The sequence below is a fragment of the Trachemys scripta genome, chromosome 6 (assembly GCF_013100865.1).
Source record: "Trachemys scripta elegans isolate TJP31775 chromosome 6, CAS_Tse_1.0, whole genome shotgun sequence".
Lineage (NCBI taxonomy): Eukaryota > Metazoa > Chordata > Testudines > Emydidae > Trachemys > Trachemys scripta.
Genome location: NC_048303.1, coordinates 107,657,195 through 107,683,491, shown reverse-complemented (window position 1 = coordinate 107,683,491; position 26,297 = coordinate 107,657,195). Strand labels below are relative to the sequence as shown.

Genomic DNA, 26,297 nt, shown 5'->3' with positions numbered 1-26,297 from the left:
TCACTACACACAAAATTGGCCTGTGGAACTAATTGCCACAAGATAGGATAGAGGCCAAGAGGTAGCAGATTTCAAAGAAGAACTGGACATACATATGGACAGTAAAGAAAGATTTTTATTTTTATTTTAAATTTGAATGGGGGTATAAACCTTCTTGTTTGAGGGCATACACTAGACCAGGAATTGGCAACCTTTCAGAAGTGGTGTGCCGGGTCTTCATTTATTCACCCTAATTTAAGGTTTTGCGTGCCAGTAATACATTTTAACGTTTTTAGAAGGTCTCTTTCTATAAGTCTAGAATATATAACTAAACTATTGTTGTATGTAAAGTAAATAAGGTTTTTAAAGTGCTTAAGAAGCTTCATTTAAAATTAAATTAAAATGCAGAGCCCCCCGGACTGGTGGTCAGGACCCAGGCATTGTGAGTGCCACGGAAAATCAGCTCGCGTGCCGCCTTCGGCGCACATGCCATAGGTTGCCTACCCCTCACTAGACTAACTCAGAGGTTCCCAAAGTGGGCAATACCGCCCCCTGGGGGGCGCTGGAACAATCCAGGGGGGCAGTAGTAGCCTCAGGTGCAATTGGGGGGCATTGAATAAAAATAAGGGGGCAGTGGAAGCATAAAGAAAGAAGAGAATATAAGAAAATTTTGAAAAACCGTTCGTACATGTTTCATTGGTTGTGTAACAGAGTTAAAGTTGTAGTGATTACTTTATTTTCCAAATAAATTCACAAATTATAACCGATCAGGTGTCAAGTCCGCCAACAGCTCTTAACAAGCAAGTGTTGGCAGGCGAGCGTGTCGCGCATTGTCGGGAAGTCCAGCATGCATCAGCAGGAATATGTGCGTGTAATGACTTGTTTACAATACGATACTATAAATAGGCGACATGTATGAAATCTAATTTAGATTGTTTCTGAATTGTGTAAAAAGCAGTTAACAATAGTGCAATAAGTATTTAAAAATTTTTATTCATATTCGATACCTTCGATCTTTATGATTACGGATCACATACAAAGCAAATTGTATTATTGTTGTTTCAATAAAACAGCAATTTACACGTGAGTATTTTTATACATTTTCTTACATATCTACTGTATGTCTCTGTGTCTCTAGTGCTTACTAATAATAAAATCGTAGCAGGCTTGTGTCGGTACAGTACAGTACTATTTGAAGTGTACAGTCAATATATTTGTCATATTTTTTATTACAATATTAATGAAAACAGGGGAATGAAATCGTAAAAAAACTGTTAACTATTAACATTTATTTAATAACTTCTTCTGTACAAACGAAATTTAGGACGAGGAGAATTCAGCCAGTTTCCAAATTTATCAACAGTAGAAAAACATGATGAAGACTTGCTTACCTATTGTCAGCACTTGGAGGCTCTCCATTCTGATTGGGTTTTGGACCCTTTTTCAAGTACAAACACAGAAGAATCTCCAAAATTACAAGAAGAACTGATAGAAGTAACAACAAATGAGGAACTGAAATTTAAATTCAAAGACGGCTACCAACAGTTCTGGCTGCAAAAGCAGATACCTACACTTTATCCTGGATTATGGGCTATAGTACAAAAGTTTTTAATTGCATTTTCTTCATCATATTTAGTGGAACGTGGGTTCAGTGCGGTCACAAATCTGTTAACTAAAAAAAGAAACCGACTGCAAATAGCTAATTGCGGTGATTTAAGAATGCTGCTGACAAAAACAGAGCCGAACATTAATAAATTGATAGCAGCGCACCAGGTTCACCTTTCTCATTAGGATTATTTTGAATGTTATTCGTAATTTTTATTTTAATATTATCCTTCGTTATCTTAATTTTCTGTGTGTAATGCGAATGTTACTATGGTTGATTTTAATAAATAATTTTATAATGTCAAGCTTCAAGGTGTCTTATTTACAACAACACCTTTCTTTACTATATTGTAGGACGTAAGTAGAAATATAGATACACAAAAGAACGCAAATTTGTCACTGCATCTTTCTGTTTGTTCGCTTAAAGAATGTAGATTTCCAGGGGGGCGCTGAGTAATTTTTTTTCTGAAAAGGGGGCGGTAGGCCAAATAAGTTTGGAAACCTCTGCTCTAACTCATAGGTTTAGGGAAAAAATTTCCCCACGGAAAAGTTATTCCAGAACTGCGTAGAGTTTCTTACACTTTCCTTTTGAAGCATCTGGTACTGACCATTGTCAGAAACAAGGATATTGAGCTAGCCCAATCTCCGGTCTGACCCAATATTGCAGTTTCTATTATCTTATTTTCAAACTGCTTGCCTCAATTCTCCCCCTTAACACAAAAAAAAATTAATATAAAACATAAATTCAAAGGATTAACTCCTCCCAATTAAACCAAAAGACCCAACCAAACGCTGACTCTATTTGATGACAGAAAACTATTAATGAGTACTAGCCTCTAAAATATACATAGAAATGTATAAAGTGGCAGATTTATGTCTATGTATTGCATTAATAGCCTAGTTTAGATTGCACCTTTGTTGCAAAGAGGGAGAAATATACCACAGACTAGCACTTTTCACAGAGAGAGTGTGCTATATGTATTTATGAATGTGCAAGAACTACAGACAAGTATGTGATATCAAAATGTAATTCCAATGAAAGTTTCATCTGACAAATCATGAAGAAAGTTCAAATGGTTTGTAATGGATCCCCAAGATGAAGTTTCCTAATACTATATTGTTGGATATTTGTTATTTATGTACCTATTAACGCAACACTAAAACATTTAAATTAAAAAATTTCAGTAAATTCAAAAGTTGATGTTCCCACATCAGGGTTAATTCAGCCACATTATACGTATGAGGCCAAATCTTGCTTGCTTTACTTGGATGATTAAGCCCATTGAAGTAAACAGGACTACTTGCATGAGTAAAGTGAGCTGTATCTGTCTTGCATTATATTTCAAAGTTAGCAATTACAGGCAGTCCTCGACTTTACGACATTCGATTTAGGAAGAACAGCAATTACAATGTCATAAGTCCGAGGACTGCCTCTATTAAGGTTTTAAATATATGCCATTAACAAACACACATGTACAAAGGTGTCTGAATTCATTGGGAACCTTCATGTCTACATTTTCTAACTTTTGTCCACTGAAATGTTATACAATATTGTATTAACATAGGGTTTCTCAGTTAATTTCCTGAGGGTGGGGCAGTAGAATAGAAAAAGAGAAAGTAAAAAAAGTTAAGTGCTCAACACCCACGCATTCCTAAACCTCTCCTCCACCTGTGAGAAGCCTGCCGTTCCTTCGCAACTGCATAAGGCGGCTTCCAAATGCCTTATTTCCTCCCAAGCAGCTAAATACTCTAACATACGGTAGTGTGTTTATTTGAATATGTGAACTCTACATTGAAATAGATGTATAGGTAAGTTCTGTATATTAGAGCACTTGGGCTTGAAAAAAGGTGGGACCAAAAGGGTTTCTGCATCTTGGAGATGGGAGTGTCAGGGTTGCCACTGGGAAGGGAATGGTCAGGTTTAGCAGATGGTGAAGGGGGCCTGTCACTAGGAATAGCTGTTGTTAACCAAAACCAATCCTTAATTTATTAAAGATGTTGAAATTACAACCAAAGATCGCATGCAGGCACACCCATGCAGAGTATAAGTAGTAAATTTGGCTATATAAATATTTTCCCTATATCAGTAGGGAAAAGCACATTTAAGGTTTTTTTAATTTTACTGTTCTGATTATCAGTTCAATAGAACTTTGAAAATATTTTTGAAAGTGATTAAAGTAATTAGTAAAAATTCATGCAATTAGTACTGCATTGGTGAAATGTATAGGCATCAATATTCCCTCAATTATCATTATTATTTTTTGTACTGAGGGGACTACAAACTCCCCTGAACATTACATTTTTGTCCTCTGGTCACTTACTTAAAAAACAAAAACAAAAAAACAAAAAAAAACCCAAAAAAGTGAGGGGTGAGCACAAGGGCGGGGGAGGGTAAAGGAAGAGGGGAGGGTGCAGTAAGGGGTATGTACGGGAGGGATTGTGCGTGTCTGAGGTACAGTGTTTAGGAGAGGTTCTGGGGGGGAACTGGGAGAATAGGGTGAAGGGAGGGCTGCTCCAGGGTGGCTCCTCCCCAGTCTCACACATTAGTCTCTACTGCCACCATTCATGATGTCCCAGAGGAAAATGCTTTGCTATGCAGCAGCTAATTTAGGAGCCTGGGGTAGGGAGGGAGTAGGGTGACCAGACGTCTCTGGTCAAGACACAATTTGTCCTGATATTTCGCTCCACCAGCTTTTTTTTTTTTGCTCCGCCAGCAGACTCCCCCCCCGCCGGGGTCCCGATATTTTCTTCCTCTCATCTGGTCACCTTAGAGGGGAGAGAGACAAACACTCACACACCCCACACACCTTCCCTGGGCTATGGGTTTCAGACCATGCCCACTGGGGACTAATAGGAATGGGGCTGGGCTGGAGCTCACTCCCCTGTTGCCTCTTGGCAGCAGCAACTGCCTTGTCCTTGGACACGAACTACTGGGCAGATGAGATACGGGTATAGGGTCAGAGGTGTGTGGTTCTGCCTTTTCAGGCCACAGCTCTGGAACCTCCGCTAAACCAGGCCAGCACCACAGAGCCCAGACAGGCTCCTCATCTGAGCTCCTTCACAAGGGGCATCCCAGAGCCACAACCTCCTCTTGGTTCAGCCAAGAATGACACAAAAACAGAAGCACTTGCATTCCCTTGCAGGAAGGAAGAAAGTCCAAAACCTCTGTCATGGGGGAGGGAACAAGCCCATTCGTCAAGAGCCACACCACAGGCTTGCTGGGGCCACACAGAGGAGAGACAAGCAGCGTGATTTCTGACATGAGCCATATTATAAGATTGCTGCACAGTTTACATGGAATTATGATGGGTTTTATTAAAACAAACTACAAAAAGTATGCCACAGTGTACTTGTTAGTGTAATGTTTTTACTCTAATTCCACTAAACAATATCATTTTTGTCAAAATATTACCTTTATTTGTCCCTTTATTACCAAAAAGACAATCTAAATTAAGGAGGAATTCTCAAAATAAAAACAAAATCCCAAAGACATCTTTGCTTACTGCTTGGCAAAAACCCATGCAACTAGTGTCGATTTTATTGTTTTTAAAACCTGTTCTTGAGAATGAATCTACATCATTTAATAAACATTTATTGCACAAAGTCTTTCCATTTCATTTTATCACACAATATTTTGCTGTGGCCATATTTTATCTCCAGTATTGCATAACTAGTTTGGAAAGAGCAACTAGAAATTAAAACATGATTTCAATATTTGGTGTGTGATTGTGTGTAAAGTAACATTTAAAAGGGAGTCTGTTTTTCTCTGCCAATCACATAGGTAATAATGGGAAGTACTGTACATTTGGTAATGTCAAAACATTGACATGATGAAAACACTGCAAAGAGTGACTGCAACAAAACGATACTATTATCTGACTAATAAAAATATCTGATCTGAACATTTTTCTCTGAATGACATGTCCAACAAGCTGTCATAAATAGATTTCCTCTTCTTATAGTGGAATCCTACATTCCTTAGACAAGCAAAAATTCACACTGACTTCAACTGGATTTACACTGAATAAAGGCTCTAGCTGAATTTTAATGGCCATATGAACTTGTCAATTCTGGGTCTTGCACTTAAAGACTCCTCTTATGCTTCCTGTGGAGAGAGAACTTTCAAAATTTTAACTATTTGAAATTAACATAAAAATAACTCCTGGATGGTAAATATATCTGAAACAAATTAAGAAAGCAAAGCATTAAAACTCTACATTTGAAAAAAAAAAATCATACTCTGAAAATTATTTACCTGCTACTTTTAAAAGTAACAGAGTATGACAGAAAGCGATTAAAAACTATTTTTTTCTGTTTATTGATTGCACCTTGTGTATAGTCAGATAGGGCCCAGTTAGGCACAGGCCTTAAACTGGTACATAGTGCAGGTGGGCACAACAAACATGTGCCATGCCCATGCCCCGTGCATGTTATAGTTGCACATAATACATTTTGTTGGACATATTTGTTCTTTAAAAATACAAATTAGGAAATTATATTCAATATGACTATGTTAAACATTATCTAGGTTGCTCAGTCAAGCACTCAATAGTTATGAAATACTAGAATTATGGTTGAGCACACCACCTTAATTCTGCCACCTTGTTCACTTACCCTATGACAGAGTCTTCAATTACATGATCAAATACAATATTTTTCCAGAAGACCCCTGCTTCATTCAGTATACAGAAAGGACACATGGGCTCAGAATTAAGGTTGTGTTGCCAAACCCAATTCTGTCATTCCTGAACTTTTGAGTGCTTGACTTTGCAACCTAAATTACATTCTTTTAACACTGGGTTGGGTTTTTTTAAAATGTAATTTTCTATAAAATAGCTAAAGGTCAGATTTTGAAAAAATATTAGGCGTCTAAAATGCAGACAGGTGCCTAGTGGGATTATTCCACTAGGTGCCTAAATATCTTTGAAAATCTGGCTCTCCATCACTAAACCCAGTTTTACAATTTTTATTCTTAATTCAAGCAAGCAGTCAATGGGGTCTTACAAAGCTCCCACAATGCGGAGCTGATAATCCACAGAATCAGGAAGATGGAGAAAATTGAATACAAGGAAACTATAAAAAAAACATAGTCAGATGTTATTACGTGTATATGCACAATTGCAAAACAAAATATAATAAATTTGATGCGAGTGAAACAAGTACACAAAAAATGTCAATTTCAATAAAGTAAAATAAACTACTGTAAATAAACATTCTATTAAAAATGTTCACACCCACTGGTTCTTCAAGGGGTTCTTTTCAGATTGGGTCCACCCTGGTGAACATGCCATTCAGAAAAGAAATGAGCAGGCAAGAAATGTTCAGTTTTTCCTCTCTCACGGCTTATCTGTGAATACATTCTAAGTGGGAAGTAACAAAGAATCACCAACGGGAATAGCAGTATTGTACGAATATAACCTTAAAAAACAAGAGAAACTTATCAGCCTGGTGTACTCATCTCCCAAAAGATGCATCCAAAGACACTTGTAAATGCAATCTGTAATATTCTGCAAAAATCACAAATGAAAAACCAAGCTACTATAGTTTATTTATTTCTTTCACTGAAGGAAAGGTTCCTTCTGCCCAAAATAAGACCGAGTATATTAATGCCTGATGAGTAGGATAATCCATAGGTTATTATACTTCTGATGTACAACATCTGATCCATCTTGTGATAATAGATTTGGACAATTTCATTTCTTCTACACCTTTAATGAAATGAAATAATCAGCAACAATGGCTAGCTGAATCCCTCTCAAGTAGACCTTGAGCATTCTTCAGGCATCCAGTTTTTTACCATGAATGTTCTTTATTAGCATACTTATCATTGCATGGGGGAAAAGGATGGCGAACTAATTTTTTGTAATCTGAAAAAGACTGATTAATCTTTTGGTAAAAATATAAATTATCTTTAATGTTATTAAATTGTACTTAAGATGAATTAGCAGCTTTAAACAAAGTATTTCCCATCTAGCACTCTTTTTCTTGATGTGATTGCTGTTTACATGGATAAGTAGCAGATGTGGCAATATCCTGGGAAAACCCTACTGAATTAAGTTTTAGAATCTTTGGAGTCCATCCTATTAAATGCAAAGATTATATATTATTGTGGACATGAATTATCAAAAAAACTATACTGAACGTGGCAGACAGAATAGTCTTCTGAAGGACAATACATGTGAAGTGGATTTCCTGGGAAATATATAGAGGGAATTGAATGCAAATTCCTTCCACCCCATCTTCAGTTATTCAAAAACCCAAGTTTTTGATACTACACCCTGAAGAAAGAACCATTGTCTCCTGGTTACCTGTTCCTGAAGGTTGGAGAACAAAGGTGCAAGATGCATGAAGAAACAGGATGATCTGCTTATTCTGAGCTAAAGCCATTATTAGTTTGTAACCACAGAAAAACTCCATGGTGGGGTTTGAAGGAGTGACTCCTACAAGAGCTCCTACTGGAGATGAGGAGGAGGAGGATCTCTGGTAAGGTTATTAGCATGCACGCAGGTTTTATTTTTTTAGTATGTTTTTTCTGCAGTGCTTTCACCTTAACAGATAAGGCAGCTTAAGTCGACCTAACTCTGTAAGCATCTGCACTAAAATGTAGCTCCCACTGATGTAACTCGCCCACTACACTTACTTAGCTCCTCCTCCGAATAAATAAGCATATAGATTGATGTGGTTCGATTGAATCAAAATGTCAGTGCAGACACTGAGTTGCTTAAATCAACTGTTGCTTCAGAAACCATTCCACAATGCCCCACACTGACAGTTAAATCAAGCTAAGCACTCCTGGTGAGGCACTGCTGACACAAGGAGCGTGCTGTGGACATGCAAATGCAATTTAATTACTCCAGTGGCTGTAGGTCGACGTAACTTAAGTCAACTTAATTTTGTAGTGTAGACTTGCCCTCAGATATTTAAGGCCCGAAACTGGTGTTTATAAACAAAACACCCCATCAACCTTAACTACCCAAGAAGTTAAAAGAGTCAGAACAGGCGCTTGACATGGCATGCTCTACTCCCAAGGAGGCAGAAATGGGGGCTAAGCAACCATGGAAGTTAATGCTGTTTGATGCTTCATTAGTTTCTCCTAATGGTGGTCCCCACAAAAAAGTCACATAAAATAGATGTGAGCCAATTCCAGCATGGTTAGCTCAATGGTCATGCTGCCATTGAGGAATCTGGAGAAGAGAACTGGAAACTATGCAGTGGCATCATGAAGGTACATGAGCCAAGATCCATGAAATTACCTGCGGATCTTCAGCCTTGTTCCTTTCCATTCTACTGTTTTCATATCTGGAGGAGAATGATAGCGGAGAAATAGGCTTCCTAAGAAGACTTCAGATTTAATAAGTAAGTTCTCCCTTTCCACTATTTTCTATATGGATGTGGATACTACGACCTTGAACTACTACACATTATAGCAAATGAAAAGGAGCACAAGCGATATGCCCTATCAACATACAGTCCTTGTAAGAATGATTCCCAAACATAGTTCACAGAGCCCCAGAACAGAAAAAGAATACTGTGGGATAAGTTTGGGATTGATAGGAGACAGTCCATAAGTGGATCTCTTTCAAAGTGCTCCACAGAATGAAATATTTATTGAACAATACTTTAAAACATCCTATACAGAACATATAAATGGACATACACACACCATACAGAGAGAATAAAAAAGGTGATTGATTATATGCTATTGGTATCAGGATGAATATAACTATTCTCAAAATGTATTGAATTAAGGAATTATAAGGAATGTATTGCTCTAGACTAAAAGTTATATGTAGTTTTTTATTTCAACAAATGTGGCTGCACTTCAGTAGTGACTGCTTATAGTTCTGTTATAGTCATACAAAAATGGTCGTAGGGGAAGTATGGTAAATCAGGATTGAGCAAACAAGGAATATGTCCACAGACTACTGCATTCTCACTTTCAAATGCTATTACAAATTTCCTGATATTAAAATATCAGCAGTTTTAAAATCATTTACACCATTACAGTGTTTGGGAAATTTTCCAATAACAAAAGTGAATTAAGACTAACTAGAGCTTTGCAGATACCATTTTGTAATGGTAAAATTATGTGTAATTCATGGCACAGTCGCAGTAAAAAACAAAACAAAACAAAACAAAAAACACAACAGAATTTCACACTATGGTCACAGTAACCTCATGGACCCTGCTGTCGCACATTAACAGTTTGTTAGTTCACCTTGATCTAGTTCTCTTTGAAATGGGACTAGATCAAGGTGAACTAATCTCCTGTTAATGCACAGTAGCTGATCTTATGACCTGTTAATGTGCAGTAGCAGGGTCTACATGAACAATTCATTAGTAAGCACTGACCATCTGCTGCACATTAACTATATGTCAGTTTACTTGGATCTGGCTCTTTTTTCACTGAGAACTAGATTGATGCAAAACTAAAATTGCTAACGTGTGGCCACGGGGTCCATATACATGGCAAAATGGTTCCATGACAATGGTGACCTTTCAGTGTCAAGTTCAAATATATGGCAAAATTCATGGGTTCTGTGACAGTGGCAATCACCATAATGTAATTGTGTTCTTAACTATATTGTAGTCTAGGGTTCAAAAGTGAACTCTGTACCACAAAAAATAGGTGATGTATTTGGTCTTCCAGAAGAGAAACATTTGAGAAATGGAAAGGCAAGACTACAAAAAAATTTACTTTTTCCTTTTACCTCTTTTCTTCTTTTGCTCTCTGTTGTTCTTCTTGTCTCAGAACCTGAACCATTATGGACTCAAAAAAGCCTGTTGTCAAGCCTGCTAAACTGCGAGGTGTGGAACGACGCCTTGTTGAAGTGCATGCTGTTCCTTTCTCATCTTCCAACCCATAGTACCCTTTGGATGTTACTGCTATTGTTGTCTTCTCTCTCAAGTGCCTTGCAAGAAAAAATAGATCAATGCAAAATAATTTTTCCTGACCAGCAGCAATCCACTACCTACACCTTTAAAAACGTACAACAACTAGGTTAGGTCAGAAAAAACTGATATTGTTAGAGTGTCATCACTATCTACAACTGAACTACCAAATTCTTCAGAGATGAAATGACCACTCCTTTACAAAATATTAAAACTTAGATGCCATCACCTGAGACTTTTTGAAAGCCTACACTATTAAAAATGGTGAATAGCTATCTCCTAAATAAATAATTAGATTTTCTAAATTAATTTCCACATTACGTATTTTTTAAACATCTATACACACAAGTATTATAAATTTGAGCTCAGATAAGGCCATTTTCAGAACACACAAAAGCATTCCGAAACAAAAGATATGTTGCAAACTCAACATGACAGATTAAAATTTGAAACTTTGGCAGATTACAAAATTGGGAATATTTTACTTTGAAATATTTAGAAAATGAAATAGCTGAAAACAAAGGAATTATCTTTTCTTGTTTTAGATCTCTCTCTTACACTGTGTTAGGAAACTAATGAAGTTTAATGATAAAAAATACTTTTCACAACACTGTCTTTTTATTCAATTAGTCATCATTTTAGATTGTCAAAAATCAAGAAAAATTACACACACTTTTCCTGGGTTACTAAAGGTAAGAACCCAAACCACCACCAATTTCCCAGACTGTACCTAACAAAGTAGAGAATGCCTTTCTCTACTACAAATAAATAGGAAAAATATATACACAATAAGATATTAGAATTGTTAAAGACTGAAGAGTTAAAGGTTGTTTTGTAAAGAGTGTTAACAGCAAAACAGAGAAAACAAACTACCAGTTATTAATAACACTAGGCAATTATATTTTGTAAGCTAAGATGCAAAAAATAGTAAGTAATTCAGGTTGTGAAATTTTATGAAGGCAAAAAATACAGATATTGGCTGCCAACGTATTTGAGGACCTTTATTATTATTAATTTAATATATTCCCTGACATACTGGTGAAGAAGTTTTGGGTACAAAGAATGCATCAAAGGGAGCTACTGTCCAAAAAAAACTTCTCACATTCAGGTTCACAGGGTGTGAAAAAGCCACAATGCCATTCCAACATCACTCATCCAGCACACTGAGGATGAACATGATGAGAGCAAGAAGCAAAATATAGAAATACCTAAAACAGCCATGTTAAAGCAATGTCTCCTCACTACCCCGGCCTGAACATGAAGCAGTTAAAAGCAGGGCTTTGGAGCGGAGCCCGGAGCAGGAGTGCGGAGCAGCAGAGCTGCAGATTTTTGCCTGGAGCTGGAGCGGAGCACAGCTCAAAAGCCCTGGTTAAAAGTGTAATCCTGGGAAATGTCAAGAACAGAACATTCCCATCTGTACTTGTACACTACTTCTACTTGTTCCTCTCCACTGTAAGCATAATAAAAAGGTCCATAGCGTTTGGTCACTTATAGACTATACTGCAATTTACTCTGAGGATGTTGTTAGGGCCCACCAGCAAACAAACTGGAATAGCATGCAGCAGGCAATAACAAGGTAGCACTTAGATTGTAATCTCATTTTTAGGATGTAAGCTCTGCACGGCAGGAACCTTGTCTTCCTATAGGTCTGTACAAACCTAGCACATTCTAGGCCAGTGGTCACCAACCCCTCAATCACATTTAACTGATCAATCCTGTAGGATCTCCAAGCGGGGCTGCCGCTAAGACAGGCTCCCTGCCTGCCCTTCCCCCATGCCGCTCCCAGAAGTGGCTAGCATGACCCGGGGCCCCAGGGGTCTGCTTTTGCACGCTACTTGTGCTTGTAAGCACCACCCCCGCAGCTCCCATTGGCCAGGAATGGGGAGCTGTGGAGAATGAGAGCTGCAGGGGCGGTGCTTGCTGGAGATAAATGCTGCCCAGTGGGAGACCACACTCCAACCCCCTGCCCTGAGCCACCTCCCGGAGCCAGCACCCCAAACAAGCCCTGAACCCCATCCCGGAGCCAGCACCCCATACTCTCTCCTGCACCCGAACACTCTGCCACAGTTCACTCCTGCACCTAAACTCCCTCCCAGAGTTTGCACCTCTCATCCCCTCCCCCATCCCAACCTCCTGCCCCAGGCTCAGCCCAGAGCCCCCTCCCACACTATAAACCCCTCAACCCCAGCCCAGAGCCCACACCCCTTCCTGAACCCCAACCCCCTACCCCAGCCCGGTGAAAGTGAGTGGGGATGGGAGAGAGCGAGTGATGGAGAGAGGCAGGGATGGAGTGAGTGGGGCGGGACTTTGGGGAAGGGACGGGATAGATTCTGTGTTGCCCTTATATTCAAAAAGTAATCTTGGGCATAAAAAGGTTGGAGACCACTGTTCTAGGCACTGCTGTAACAAAAATAATTTATCAGAATGGTTGCCACTTGCTTTGCAACCCCCACCCCACTTGTTATCCTCAATGGTAATCCCTTGGCTGATGGAGTCCAAATCTGAGCTCAGGAAATTGGGACAAGACTATCCTTGGTGAAGAGCCCATGATTATGAAATACATATATACAGGAGATAAAGCCAAGTCCAATTCTAACCATATTTAGAGTAGTCTCCCAAATTACTCAACACAAAAGGAATGAACCACCAACACAATAAACTGGCATAAAAAGAGAAGAAAGATTATCTCTGCTTACTACAGGGTAAATACTGTGAGCAACAAAGGAATCATTGGAGTTTGTTAATTTGCTTGCTATCCCCACCTTGTGTGATGAAACTACAGGAATTCTGGCAATGTACCATGAGAAAAATCAAGGCACAGAACTGAGTGGCAGAGCATTGCACCATGGGATGTCTATCCAGACTACTGAGTGGTTAATTCGAACAAGCACAGAGCTACATGGACACAATGATTAGCAAGGAAAGTACCTTAAGCTGGAATAACACAATGGTGTGAACACACTTCAGTTCAATGGAGTTAAATACCTTCACTTATAGCAAACAAATTAACTGGATTTAACATCCCCATATAGACATGGCCTAAGAGCTTGTCTACATGGGAAGCTATGACGACTTAATCAAAACTGAAGTTAACGCACATTAACTTCAAAACTTTAGTTACTTCATCTTAACTTTCCAGAGTGTCCCCATGTACACTAATTCTAATTATAGTCTGATCTAGAGTGGTGAAAGGAAGGAACAGAATTAGATGGCAACTATGCTGCCTGGCAATGAGATGAGTGCACAGGTGATCAACACAAGGTAATCTCAGAGATACTCCACCTTGCACAGGTGCTAGAGTGCTTAGCAGAAAAGCAATCCAGTACCTACCGTGTGTGTATATTTCACAGCCAATACAGTACCAGAAGAAAGAACTACAGTTATTAGATTTTTAACATCTAGCCTATATCCGTAGAAATGTCTTTAAATGCAGAGGTGTGTGTATAGTTTGAGTTGGGGATTGGATTACTGCCCTGTAGCAAGGTGGTCACCCCGCTCTGGGGCAGAGAGGTTAAAAACAGCTTGGGGGGGGGAGGGAGACTGTGGCTGGAGAAGGCAGCTTGAAGGCTGAGCTGATTGGGGGAAGTGGCTGCAGCCGGGGCCACGCCCCAAACAGACTCAGCTGGCCCTATAAAGGCAGAGAGCTAGGCACTCAGACACAGTCTCTCTCTATGTACAGAGAGAGAAGGGCCTGGCTGTAGGGAGCTGAAACAGAGTACCTAGGTGGAGCAGGGCTAGGGAAAGGCTGTGGAGCTCCAGCCTGGAAAGCCCCAGGCTGTGGCCTAATGGAAACCCAAGGTGATACTGGGGGTTGCAGAGGGCAGCCCAGGGCTCGGCCAAGGCAGCAGGTCCAAACCCAACCTTGTCTGTGATGAGTGACCTATACTGCAGTCTGCCCCAAGGCATGGGGGCTAGTTGGTGACTGGCAGTGGCCTTATTCTGAGGTGAGGTAGGGATAGTAGGTGGGGGTTCCCTGGGGAGGGGAGACCCTAGTACTGAGGGGGTACTGCCATGGTGGCAGCACCCAAGATAAGGGCACTGAGGTCCTGGGAGGGACATGGGAGCCAGAAGTGGCAAGGTGGCTCACTGGCCTGCAGAGGATGCTCCAGAGAATGGATTGAACTAATTCCCTGAGAGACCAGCAGAAGGTGCCGTGGGGTGAGTCCGCACCCTTACATGCCCTTATAAAAATTTTGTTCTTTAATCAAAAGTCATGCTTTCATACCCAAAGAATAATTTTATAATACATGTGTTTAGATTAAAAAATGTTTACTGCACAAGAGCTTCATCACCTATTTATCTGTACATTCACATGCCAGACAATTAGTAGGTAGCCTTCATTTTACAATTATTGCTAAAGAATGATACCTGCTTTTTATGCCACAAACCTCAACAAAAATCCTAGTTAGCGTGATGGTACTGACTTTTTTTTTTCCTCCTTGGTTGCAAATCTTATGAAAGTTTTCATATTAAAGCAATGTGAATTTTCTTCTTTTGTATCTCATTCAAATATCTTTTGCAGCTGTACTGTTTCATAATATTTTATGACCAGTTTCTTCTCACTTTTAACTGATTTTTTTTTGGGGGGGGGAGGCCTTTTGTGTTGATTTTTAAGAGTTTTCTACTTCATCAAGTTCAGCAGAAGCTTTAAAATTACACACATTTTCATCAGTCCCTAACTCTTGACCGTATTAACAATATGGTACCTCATTTAGCCAGTTACTGAGTGACTGCTGGCAGTCACTCGTGTTCAGAAACTAAATTCAAGGTCAACCAATTCACTGTGTCAGTTTGTTTAGGAAGTGGTTTTCAGAGTATCTTTTAAATCTATAGAGAATTTGATTCTAAAATGCACCCTTATATACCAAAGGTTTCCAAAACATTTTTGTTGAACTACTCTTCTGAGATTAGTGTTCCATGAGTGCCCCCTTCTTTCTAAGAAACAGGAGGCCAAGGGGTCACCGATAGTCAGGGGGGCTGATACAGTGCGCCCCACACTTAGAAAACTTCTGTTACACAGTGAACCCATTTCTTCACAGATATGAACTAATTTTCTCTTTTCAGATATCCCATATCTGACTGGAAAAGCCTTCTAACTGACAAGAGCTAGACACAGTGCACCCCAAAGCCAGTCTCCTGTGTTGTCTAAGAGGAGCTGCTTCAGGTAATCACAAGCAATCAAGCTCCAATCCCACTAACGGCATTGGTGCAACCAAGTTTCTAAGACAAGGCCTGAAATACACTAGTTGAAAAGCAAAAAGGTTTCTGAGGTAAATCATTGTCCCTGTAGTTGACCACCTTCCTACAAGCATTTCTTTCTACATGGTATTATCATTCCCAACCAAGCTGAGTACAAAAATCTTGTATATATCCCTGCAGTTCAGTCCTGAAATATTTAATACGAAGTTTCAACTTTCTATCTGTTCATAGCTGTACTACTTTTAAAAAGTACACCTTAAAAATTGGCATCTTTCACCACCCAGACAAAACATCTGATTCACCTTTTATTGATGAGAACACCCTCAATGGGCTTTGACTTCATCTTCTTGTAAACCTCAGGTCTTATTCCCACACCATTCTTGTGTACACATCACTCAGGTCTGGTCTATACTACCCACCTGAATCAGCAGGTAGAAATCGACCTCTTGGGGATCGATTTATCGCGTCCCGTCCGGACGCGACAATCGATCCCCGAATCAGCGCTCTAACTCCACCAGCGGAGATGGTAGTAAGCGCCGCCGACAAAAAGCGGCAGAAGTCGATTTTGCCGCCGTCCTCACAACGGGGTAAGTCGGCTGCAATACGTCGAATTCAGCTACGCTATTCACGTAGCTGAATTTGCGTATCTTAAATCGACTCCCCGCTGTAGTGTAGATGTACCCTCAGGCTAAATGTAGTAATCTAAAGGCATTCTTCAGTTCCTGTTCTAGAGATGCTCACAGTCCATTGCAGCAGGTGAGAAGTCCAGGACTCAGCACTAGAAAAGCTTTTATATAGCTCTCTTAGAGAGTCTTCTGCCATTTTCTGCTATATTTGCCATTTTGGATTAACTGGGTCCTATTTTTTTCCCCCATCAGCAGTTTATAATATGAATTTAACTAGCTGTTGCAGCTATACTTTTATAACAATTATAGAATTAGGTCCCTCTGAGAAATTACTAACGTCCAAGTCTTCACTTATTATCCAGATTCAGCTTTCTTGAGGTTCAGTCCTCATAACTCAGATGGCCTAGTTTGAGGCTAATGTGATAATTACTCTCAGTACCAACACTACCTGTTTTCAAAATGGAGAAGTACAACATCCCTCATGATAAAACTCACTTGTTATCATTCCATTATTGTGACATGCTGTACTTCAAATTAGCATCCTGGAACACCCATATTCACACTGTCATATGACTAATACCTCTACCCCGATATAACGCAACCCGTTATAACACAAATTGAGATATAATGTGGTAAAGCAGCGCTCCAGGGGGGTGGGGCTGTGTGCTCCGACAGATCAAAGCAAGTTAGATATAATCCAGTTTCACCTATAATGCAGTAAGATGCTTTTGGCTCCTGAGGACAGCGTTATATCAGGATAGAGGTGTGTGTTTCCTACAACACATGCTTTTTTAAATCATTTTAAGTCTTTATCTGTTGAATTGTATGTACTATCATTGTATGTTAAGTTATGAAGTGTTGCTGTATGTATTACTGAAATACTTTGAGGTTGGGAGATGCCCACAGCTGGCCCTTCATTGGGACAAGGAGCAACCGTCACTGGCCAGATAGGCATTAATGGCCCATCAAGAAGAATCCACTATCCCAGAGACTTCTCAGAGAGGGCACATATGCAATGGGGACTGCCTCACCCATAGGGACTCCCCCAGGTGAGGGCAAGGATCTTTCTAGCAGCTGGAAGAAAGTATGAGAGGTACAGTGACATCACTTGGCCCCTCTCTCCTCCCCACCCAAATCTCAACACCTGAAAGAACATCTGGAAGATAAAGACTTTGAAATAGGGAGATTGGTCCCAGGCTGGAAGGGAGCTCAGTATGAGTACTGAGAAGTGTAAGCTGCCTGTAACTTCTATCAGGGTGAGAGACTGTTTGATTCAAATCTTGCTTAGTCTGTCAAAGTTAAAATTTAGACTGAATTTCTAGGATAATGAACTTTGATCTCTATGCCTGTTACTTATATTCACTTAAAATCAGTCTCTCTGTAGTTTTATGTTTTACCTAAAACAGTGTGGTTTTGGTTGAAGTGCTTGGGGAATCTCAGCTCAGATTACAAAGGCTGTTGCATGTCCCCTTTCCTTTGAAGAAGTGGCAAACTTATTAATGAGCTTGCCCTGTCCATGTGAGCCTTGAGCAGTGTAAGATGGTATATTTCCGGGGTGATTCGCTGGTGCCTCTCCCTGTACGATTCATAAGTGGCTCAAGGATCATTCATACAATTTAGCTGGTTGTGTGGCTCCAGACGTTGATGGCTGAGTGATTACAGCGCTTAGAGGGGTGTTTCTGCTTGTCACTGGCATAGCTTTCTGAGAGACAACCCAGGCTAGACAGCTAAGGAGGCACAGTGGTCCCATAGTTCCAGGTTGTACCCTGGGAATCCCTGTCACAATTATAAAGCCATTTGTAGAGGTATAACTGTGTAATCCTATTTGGTTAACTGGCCAAACTTTGAAGGTCATATACTTAACTTGATAGCATTTTTCTGTTTGATCAGATGTGGCATTGAGGTGGATAGACAATTCCAAACTTTCAGGGAATGTTCTAGGCACCAATGGCCAAAACTCTGGAAAATTAGAAAACTGCAAGAGAAATGAGGATTTTTGGAGCCCCTGCCATCTGTTTAACACACAAGCAGCTTCAAGCATCTCTGCAATTGCCTACAGATCAAACAAATGGTTGGTGGCACCAATGCCTTCCAGCACAACAATACCTATATTTCATCTCTGCCCATCATCCCATTAGAGTTTAACCCTGAATGACTGATCTCCTAGACCAGTGGTTCCCAAACTAGGCTTTGTGAACTCCCAGGGGTTCACAAAATGTTACAGGGGGTTCTCGGGGGGGGGGAATTCCCTAATGGTGGACAGAGCTGTCCCTAGGGACCGCAGGCAGTACAGGGTCAGCAGCCCGGAGCCCCTAGACTTCAAGAGCTAAGCAGATCAAAGCAAGCATATCTATCACATGGAGGAGATTTAAACTTTAAGACTCCTTATAGGAAAGGGAGGTAGATATTTTTTGCTGTTTTTAAAATTACATAGGCAGCTAGTATTCTTAAAATTATGAAGAACAAGTTTAAGCTTTGTTGTAACATGCATTGTGTGCCTGGACTGCTCAAGACCTGAATGCTTGTGTAGGAGAAACTCTGTGAGGTGGATTCTTAAATACATCTGATACTCCTTGAAGAAACATATGAGCCTTGCCTTATAACAGGCTTATTCAAAGTGATACAAGCTACGAAAGTGAGATCTTGGAAGAGTGTTGCCATTTTCATAATGTAATAAAAATACTGTAATGACTTAGTGTGTAATAAGCATGTCATAAAAACAAATTTTATATTTCCAAGATCACTGCTTTTATAGTTTATACTCAGGTAAAGAAGAAAATCCCTGGAACTATTCATTTTTAGGAGGGGGTTCACCAGACTTGACATTTTAGTAAAAGGGATTCACAGGTTAAGTTTGTGAACCACTGGCCTATACAAATAATAATGGTAGGGGAAAGTGGGAGGTAGGTGTGCACTCAGCCCCTTTGAATGGGAGAACAGCGGGCCCTGAAATAGCACGAAGAGGGAATGGGAGGCATACAGAACCTCTGGTGAGGCGGAAACTGGAGACCCTGATATGGGGTGAAGGGAGAATAGGGAGCACAAGAAGCCCCATGAATGGGGGTCTAAAAGAGACATTGTCATGAGGGAATGGGAAGTGCACAGAGCTCCAAGCATAAGGGAAAAGACACAGGGAAAATTCCTGAAAGAGGCCAATGGGAGGATGGCACACAAGGACCTTTTGTGTTGGAACACAGGGATGTAAGGAGTCCCTGATGTCCAATGAGCTCAGCGTGCAGAAGGTACAAAGTATGTTACACACGTAATGATTTATTTACAAACCATTATTATTCTAAGCCACCAGTAAATCTGAAGCTAGTCCACACACACAGCCACCAGCAGCTATCCACTTCAACCTATCAGAGCTAATACTTGTATTACAGGAGACACCCACAGATGTTCCCATTAAAGATTGATTCATCTTTCACTGTCAGACCTGCCCACCAATTTCAGATCCAGATTAAGAAGTCTAGCCAAAACTCTACTTTTGATGATAAAGAAACTTCGGAGATAGAAGGGTTAAATTTAATCACTATTTTTAAATTTCACATTCTCCAGTTGTCTTGACTAAGAAGAAAGATGCTATGAGGGATATACATGCCTATCAATATTAAAAGAAATCTGCTAAGGATCTAGAGGGTTAGCGATATCATTGGGTCTGTTTTGCCTCCTTAGATTAGGGACGTCGGGGCAGGTACTGAATCTTCCTCTGCTTGTATGGCACCAACCACACCATTTATGGGCCAAATGAAGTGAGGCAGGAGCAGCAGAAGCACCCTGAAAGTGGGGGGGGGGCAGAGGCACCCAAATGGTGGCCCCACCCTCGGACTGCCCCTTCCCCCCACCAAGGCCCCACTCCACCTCTTCCCCCCCAAGAGCCTACCCCTCCATTCACTCCTCTCCACCACAACCCCATTGCTTGCCCTGACATCCACTGAAAAGTGGGGGGGCCATGGCACCATCTGTTCCAGCACCCCTGAAGTGAGATCTAATGCAAAGTTCTTATCTTGGCTTTACTCTTTGGCCCAGATCCACAAAGGGACTTAGGTACTGCAGCACCTAACTTTTAGGTGCCTAGAAAAAAATCCATGGAACAACAATGGGAGCCACAAAATCTAATTTAGTTGTACCCTAGGCTCCCTAGTAGGGTTACCATATTTAAAAAATTAAAAAAAGAGGACACTCCACGGGCCTTGGCCCTGCCCCTTTCCCCACCCTCCAGCCCCGCCCCAACTCCGCCCCGCCCCAACTCCGCCCCTTCCCCAAAGTCCCCGCCCTAACTCCCCCTCCTCCCTCCCAGCCACGCGAAAAGGGCTGCCCGAGCGCTACCAGCTTCACGGTTTGCCAGGCAGCCTCCATACCCTGCGCCCCCAGACGGCGCTTCCCCAGCGCAGCTGGAGCCCGGGAGGGGAAGCGCCCAGCCTGGGGTGCAGGGTCTGGAGGCTGCCCGTCAAACCATGAAGCCAGTAGCGCTCGGGCTTCGGGCAGCCCCCTTGCCTCCGGACCCTGCGCCGCCGGAGCAAAGCAGCTGGAGCCCGGGAAGGGAAGTGCCCGGACGGCGGATCGGGGTCTGGAGGCAAGGGGGCTGCCCGAAGCCGGTAGCGCTGGCTCGGGCAGCTTGGCTCTTAAACAGAGCCGAAGTCTGAGTCGGGGAGGAGCAGAGCAGAGCAGCCGCGGGAGAGGAAGTGCCCGGCCAGTATTTTTCCCAGACATGTTCGGCTTTTTGGCAATTCCCCCCCGGCCGGGGGTTTGATTGCCGAAAAGCCGGACATGTTCGGGAAAAACCGGACGTATGGTAACCCTACACCCTATAAAATGCACAGGGAAAGATAAGCGCCTAAGAATGAGATCACAAAAGTCAACATGCTAGGCAGGGAGTGCCTACACTAGCCAATGGGAGATGCCAAGGGGTATGTCCAGACTACCCGCCGTATTGGCAGGTAGCAATCGATTTATCAGGGATCGATATCTCATCTTGTTAAGATGCTCCCGGTCGATTCCAGAACTCCACCGGAGCGAGCGGCGGTAGCGGAGTCGACGGGGGTAGCCACGGCCGTCAATCCCGCGCCGTGAGGACAGGAGGTAAGTCGGAATAAGATATGTCGTTGCGCATCTTACATCGACCACCTCCCCAGTGTAGACCAGGCCAAGGAGAGGACACTCAATCTCTTCTGTTGAAGATGTTCCACTGTGTATAAATACTTAAAAGTCGCTGGGACAGAGAAAGAGTGAGAATGACTCTAACCCGGTGAAAAGGGCATCCACCCGGAAGGTAGGAGACCCAGGCTTCATTCCCCTGGCTCCAATTACTATCTAAAGTAGAACAACTTCAACAGGAAAGACTGAGGGGGATTCACGTAAGGACTATCCTACAGTCCAGTGGCTGAGGCACTCTCCTGAGAGGTGGCAGAGCCCTGTTCCAATCCTTTCTCCATCACAGTCCCATCAGGAACTGAGCCGGGTCTCACACTGAGGTGAGAGCTCTAATCACTGAGATAAAAGATATGAAGTGAGCACCACCACTTCTCCCACCCACAATTTTGGGTGGGATCCAATCCAGCAGGCAGCCTCTGACACGCATACTAGATTGGGCCCTGCATGTGAGATATGCATTTGGGTTCACACACTGCTCTGGAGCTTAGGCAGGAGACAGGTGTCCAGACACTTACAGTGAGGCAATAGTGCATATAATCAAATGCAGAAACTTAGGTGCCAAGGGAACTTTTCATGAGCAGCACGTATCATGGGCTGCGGGAGGCTACGCCTCCCCAAACCGCCCCTCATGGCCCCGCCCATGCTCCGCCCCAAGGCACCCTCCTGCTTGCCACTTCACCCTTGGCCCCAGCCCAGGAAAGCTGTTCCTCTTCCGGGAAGCGTGCTAGGGCTAGGGCAGCAGGCCTGCCTGCAGCTGGGACATGGGGCAGCCCGGCGCTGGAACCGTGCTGCCTGGCGCTCAGGCTGTCCAGCACCGGGCTGCAGTGCCCGGAGCTCCAGGGCTGGGGCCATGGACTAACTAGGCAGGGCTGGAGGCTCTGCGGCTGCCCGCCCTGTGCTTGGGTGGCACTCGGGGGTTGGGGGCGCTCGGGCAGGGCAGGCCAGGACTGGGGCAGCACAGCTGGCAGGCACGGGGAGCAGGGAGGAGCTCGGGGTTCCGGTGGAAGCAGAAGGAGCGGGAACCGAAGGGGCCTCGGGCAGGAGGGGTGGGGCCAGGGACTAGCCTCCCCCCAAAGTTGGCTCATGCACCACCCATGGAATTTTTATAGCAGAAACTTAGGCGCTGAGAGAGATAGGTGCCTATCACATTAGACAGCTGCCGGGCGGGGCGTTCGTGGATCGTAGTGGTGCCTAACATTGGGGATTTATGGATCTGGACCTTTAGGTATATCTGTAAGTAAAATAACGTTAGAATGCTTATCACTGCGTAAGTGCCAAACAAAACTAAAAGATGCATAATCTACCTCTAGCAGTAAAGCTCTCCTTTCAAAAGGAGTTTCTCCATTGGCTATGCCCTTTTACTTGGTTCTACCAGTATCAAATATCCAAGAGGAAGTAGCTTGGAGGCAATACTAAAATAAACAAATACATTTTTTAGCTGTCATTAAAGTTGGGAGGCTTGGGCTCAACCCCTCCTTCAGAAACAAGTTCCCTAAGCACAAAGTGTTGAGCCCTAGTGTGCATGTGGTTTTCATTACATATTTGCCTCTGCACATTCACAAAACGAACAATTTAAGGAACGTGAGGCAGAAAGTGGCTTTTGCCAGGAGTGAGTCCCCAAACCCTATAAGGTTCCCTCGTAGGAGTGTGCCCCTAACCCACATATTTGGACCAGTCAGAATCTCTTCAGTGTCTCAGGGAGACAGAGATGTGCCCGCTACACTTACCGGGACAGCAACGCCAGCTTTTGTTCCAGCATCATCTCCAGCTTCTGGGCCTGTTTGGAGAGCCAGTGATCCACCCCGTGCAGCCGGTAACACGTCTCAAGCATTAGCCGAAAATCGGCCACGAAATCCGTGATTCCAGTGTATTGTCCACTGGAAAATTTTTCTTCCATCTTCAGCAGCCACATCCCGGCCGCTTGCTGTGCAACAGAGTCGCTGCCGCTGCGACCTGCCAGGGAGGCGGCTCCTCCTTCCTCCGCGACAGCGGCCTGGTCTCCCAGGGGCTTCAGAAAAGGAGCCGTCAGTGGCCGGTGCTTCTCCAGCAGAAACTCGCCCAGGATCCGGTAACCCTGCTGGAGCTCCGGGCTCAGGTTCTGCTGCCAGCGGCAGCGAGGGCTGCTGTCCCCCGCATTCTCCTCCTCCGGCTGCTGCTCTTCCTCCGCTGGGCCGCCGACTAGAGCTGGAGCGTCTGAAGTATCTCCGGCGGCCGGAGACTCCATGTCCCGCTCGGGCTGCGCCAGGCTCATGCACCCCGCACACGCTGGGTCCGAGCTCCGCTGCTACCCGCCAGCGACCGAGCCTGGGGACGGGCTCCTCAGCGTCAGCCAGAGCCCCCTGGGGCCAGTCACTCGGCGAGCGGCCGGGTGGGAGGCCGGGCTCCCCGGTGTACGGACACACGGCTCGGTCCGGCTCTGTGCCAGTCGGAGAGAAGCTGCTGCCTGCTTCCGGCTGTCTCCCATTCACAGTCACCGAGAAGTTGCCGCGGTCTGTCCCCGCACCAGCCTCCCTCCCTGCCGGGGTCTCCGCCCGCCCTAGGAAGCGCCCAGGCAGCCGCTTTCGCTCTTTGTGCCTGGTTCCGCCGCCCGCAAAGGGGTCTACGGCCTCCCCTCTCCCGGCACATAGCCGGGCATGTCTGCGGCCGTATCGGCCTCCCTCCGCCGCGGCTCGGTCTCCCCCCAGCCAGCTACGGGGGAAAGGGAAACCGCCCCCGCCAGCCGCCGCTCGGGTCAGGCCGGGCTGACCCTACCTTGGGCCGGCGAGAGAGCCGAGCCTGCCCAGCTCTTCCCTGGCCCGGGCAGCTGCTGCTGCCCCGCTCCCAGGCTCTGGGTCACCCCCCACGGGAGCTGGGGAAGCGGCCGCTCTCCGTGCCCGGCCCAGACTCCGCAGCCAAGCCCGGCTGGGGCCCCCGCTCCTCAGCCGCTGGTCGCTCGGTGCCTCGGCCAGGCTGCGGGGCCTGGGTGCGCGGCGGCGGCCTGTCTCCTCCCGCAGCTGCCTCCGGGGCCCGTGTCTGCGCTCCGGCAGCGGCGGGGACCGGCCGGGCGTCCTGCCCCCCTCCCCTCTACCCGTGGCGGGACATGGCTGCGGGCGGGGAGGCGGCGACGGCGGGAGCCGGCAGCGCTGTCAGTTAATGGCCGCGGAGGGGATCGGCTCGGCCCCCCCCCGGGCAGGTTGGGAAGGGGCGAGAGAAAGAGAGGCGCCCCCTCCCTCTAATCCAACGCGCATGCGTAATGGCAGTGGCGGCCGCGAAATAGTGCGCTGGTTGTTTTGGATGCCAGCTGAGATGCCGTCATTAGACAGCGACTTCTTGTGGGACGGAGTGCGAATCTAAGGCGCATGCGCGGCCTGGGGGTATTGCCTCCGGGCGGGTAAGTCAGTGCGCATGCGCGTTCTGAAGACGGCGCTGAGCATGGCCTTTGTCAGGAGAAGTGAGGCAGGCTTCAGGCCTTAGGGTAGAGCGGCCTGGCAGCAGCGAGGGTGCTGCTGGAGATAGGTGCACCAGAGCCACCCCTTGCTGAAGTGAGGGTGTTTGCAGGCTATGGGCAAGACCAGAATACTGCTGTCATCATTTTGCAGCTCAGCCACTGCAATTTCCTCTGCTCTGGCTTTCACAAATGCAGCCTTGGCCTGCTCATCTCGCGTCAGCGTGCTGCTGCATCGGTCATTGTCGCTTTGTATCCCTCCACCTGCTTCCCGCTTTACTAGCTCATCAAATGGAGCTGCTTCTGTTCACTGCCAAGGCCTGTCTCACCTCCTGCCCATCCTCTCTCGTTTGCTATCAAAACGTCAGCTCCCGCCACTGATCCACTTAGGATGCTAACTTTAATCTCCTGCTTGTTGCATTCTCAGACAATTTTGTGCTTCACACTTTGTTACATAATGGGCCTGAGGACAACAATATGGTCTGCAAATGATCTCAGTGGTCTAAATCCTGCTTGTTTCTCTCTGCATTTCAAGTCTATTTGTTTCTTGATACATTCCAAGATGATGTTGCACATGATTTTCCCAGGCATTAAGAGTAATTTGTTTCCTCTCCAGTTATTGCAGTTGGTAAGGTCACCCTTCTTTGGCTATTTTACAATAAGGCCTCCCTTCCAATGGGTTGGGTTCTTTTCTCCATTCCATGTTCTATCCAAAAACAAGGAAAGTCTGGAGGATTGTTTTGTCACTTGCTTTAAGCATCTCTCCAATAATGTTATCCTCTCCATCTGCTTTTCAATTTACTAGTTTTAATAACTTCTTCCACTATAATATCTCCTAAATCAATATCAAGCTCTAGTGAAGGCCTGCATCACATATTTATAATAGTTTGCTCGGGCTATTTAAAAGAGCCTGAAAATGTTCTGCCCATCTTTTCCTTTGTTCTTCTCTGTATTAAGAGTCTTTCCATGTGCCTTTTGAATAGGGCCTCCAGTACTGTTAAAGCTTCTTGTTAACACTCGTATAAGACTATCAAACAGCTAACTTACAGGCAGTCATTCATCTTTGACAAAGTATTTCAAACCCTTTCCTCAGGCTCTATCCTCCTTGGCCACAGTGTCATTCCGTTCTTGGGTCAAGTGAGAGTGACCTCACTCCCTAGGTCAGGTTCTTTGTTTGATAGCCTTCTTTAACCAGGTCAAACTAATACATCAATTTGGCTAGGGGGTTAGGCTTCCTCAAATAGGTTATTACCCTCCCCCAGTGATTTTAGTTCCTGTAAGAAACTCCTGTAACTCCCTCATGGAGCAATAATACAATCCCTAGCCCACAATTATACATACAACATTTATAAAGTTGACACAGTAGTATTTTGAGATGCCAAGTATCCATAATATCTCTCACATCTGTACTATAGCCA

The 26,297-nt window shown here is 44.0% G+C and overlaps 1 protein-coding gene across 2 annotated transcripts in view; it reads right to left on the bottom strand.

Annotated features, from left to right (window-relative positions):
* KIAA2026 (KIAA2026 ortholog) overlaps positions 1 to 24,685 on the bottom strand; it is a 77,918-nt gene extending 53,233 nt beyond the window's left edge. Inside the window, exons 1-2 of one of the 2 annotated variants that reach the window (XM_034773108.1) lie at positions 23,183 to 24,685; positions 10,296 to 10,496 (exon numbers count right to left, since the gene is read on the bottom strand). In XM_034773108.1, the coding sequence (XP_034628999.1) occupies positions 10,296 to 10,496; positions 23,183 to 23,706 (725 nt within the window). In that variant the 5' untranslated portion in view covers positions 23,707 to 24,685. The remainder of the gene's footprint in view (positions 1 to 10,295; positions 10,497 to 23,182) is intronic. The other variant, XM_034773109.1, reaches the window with a different exon arrangement.
* Between the last annotated feature and the right edge of the window lie 1,612 nt (positions 24,686 to 26,297).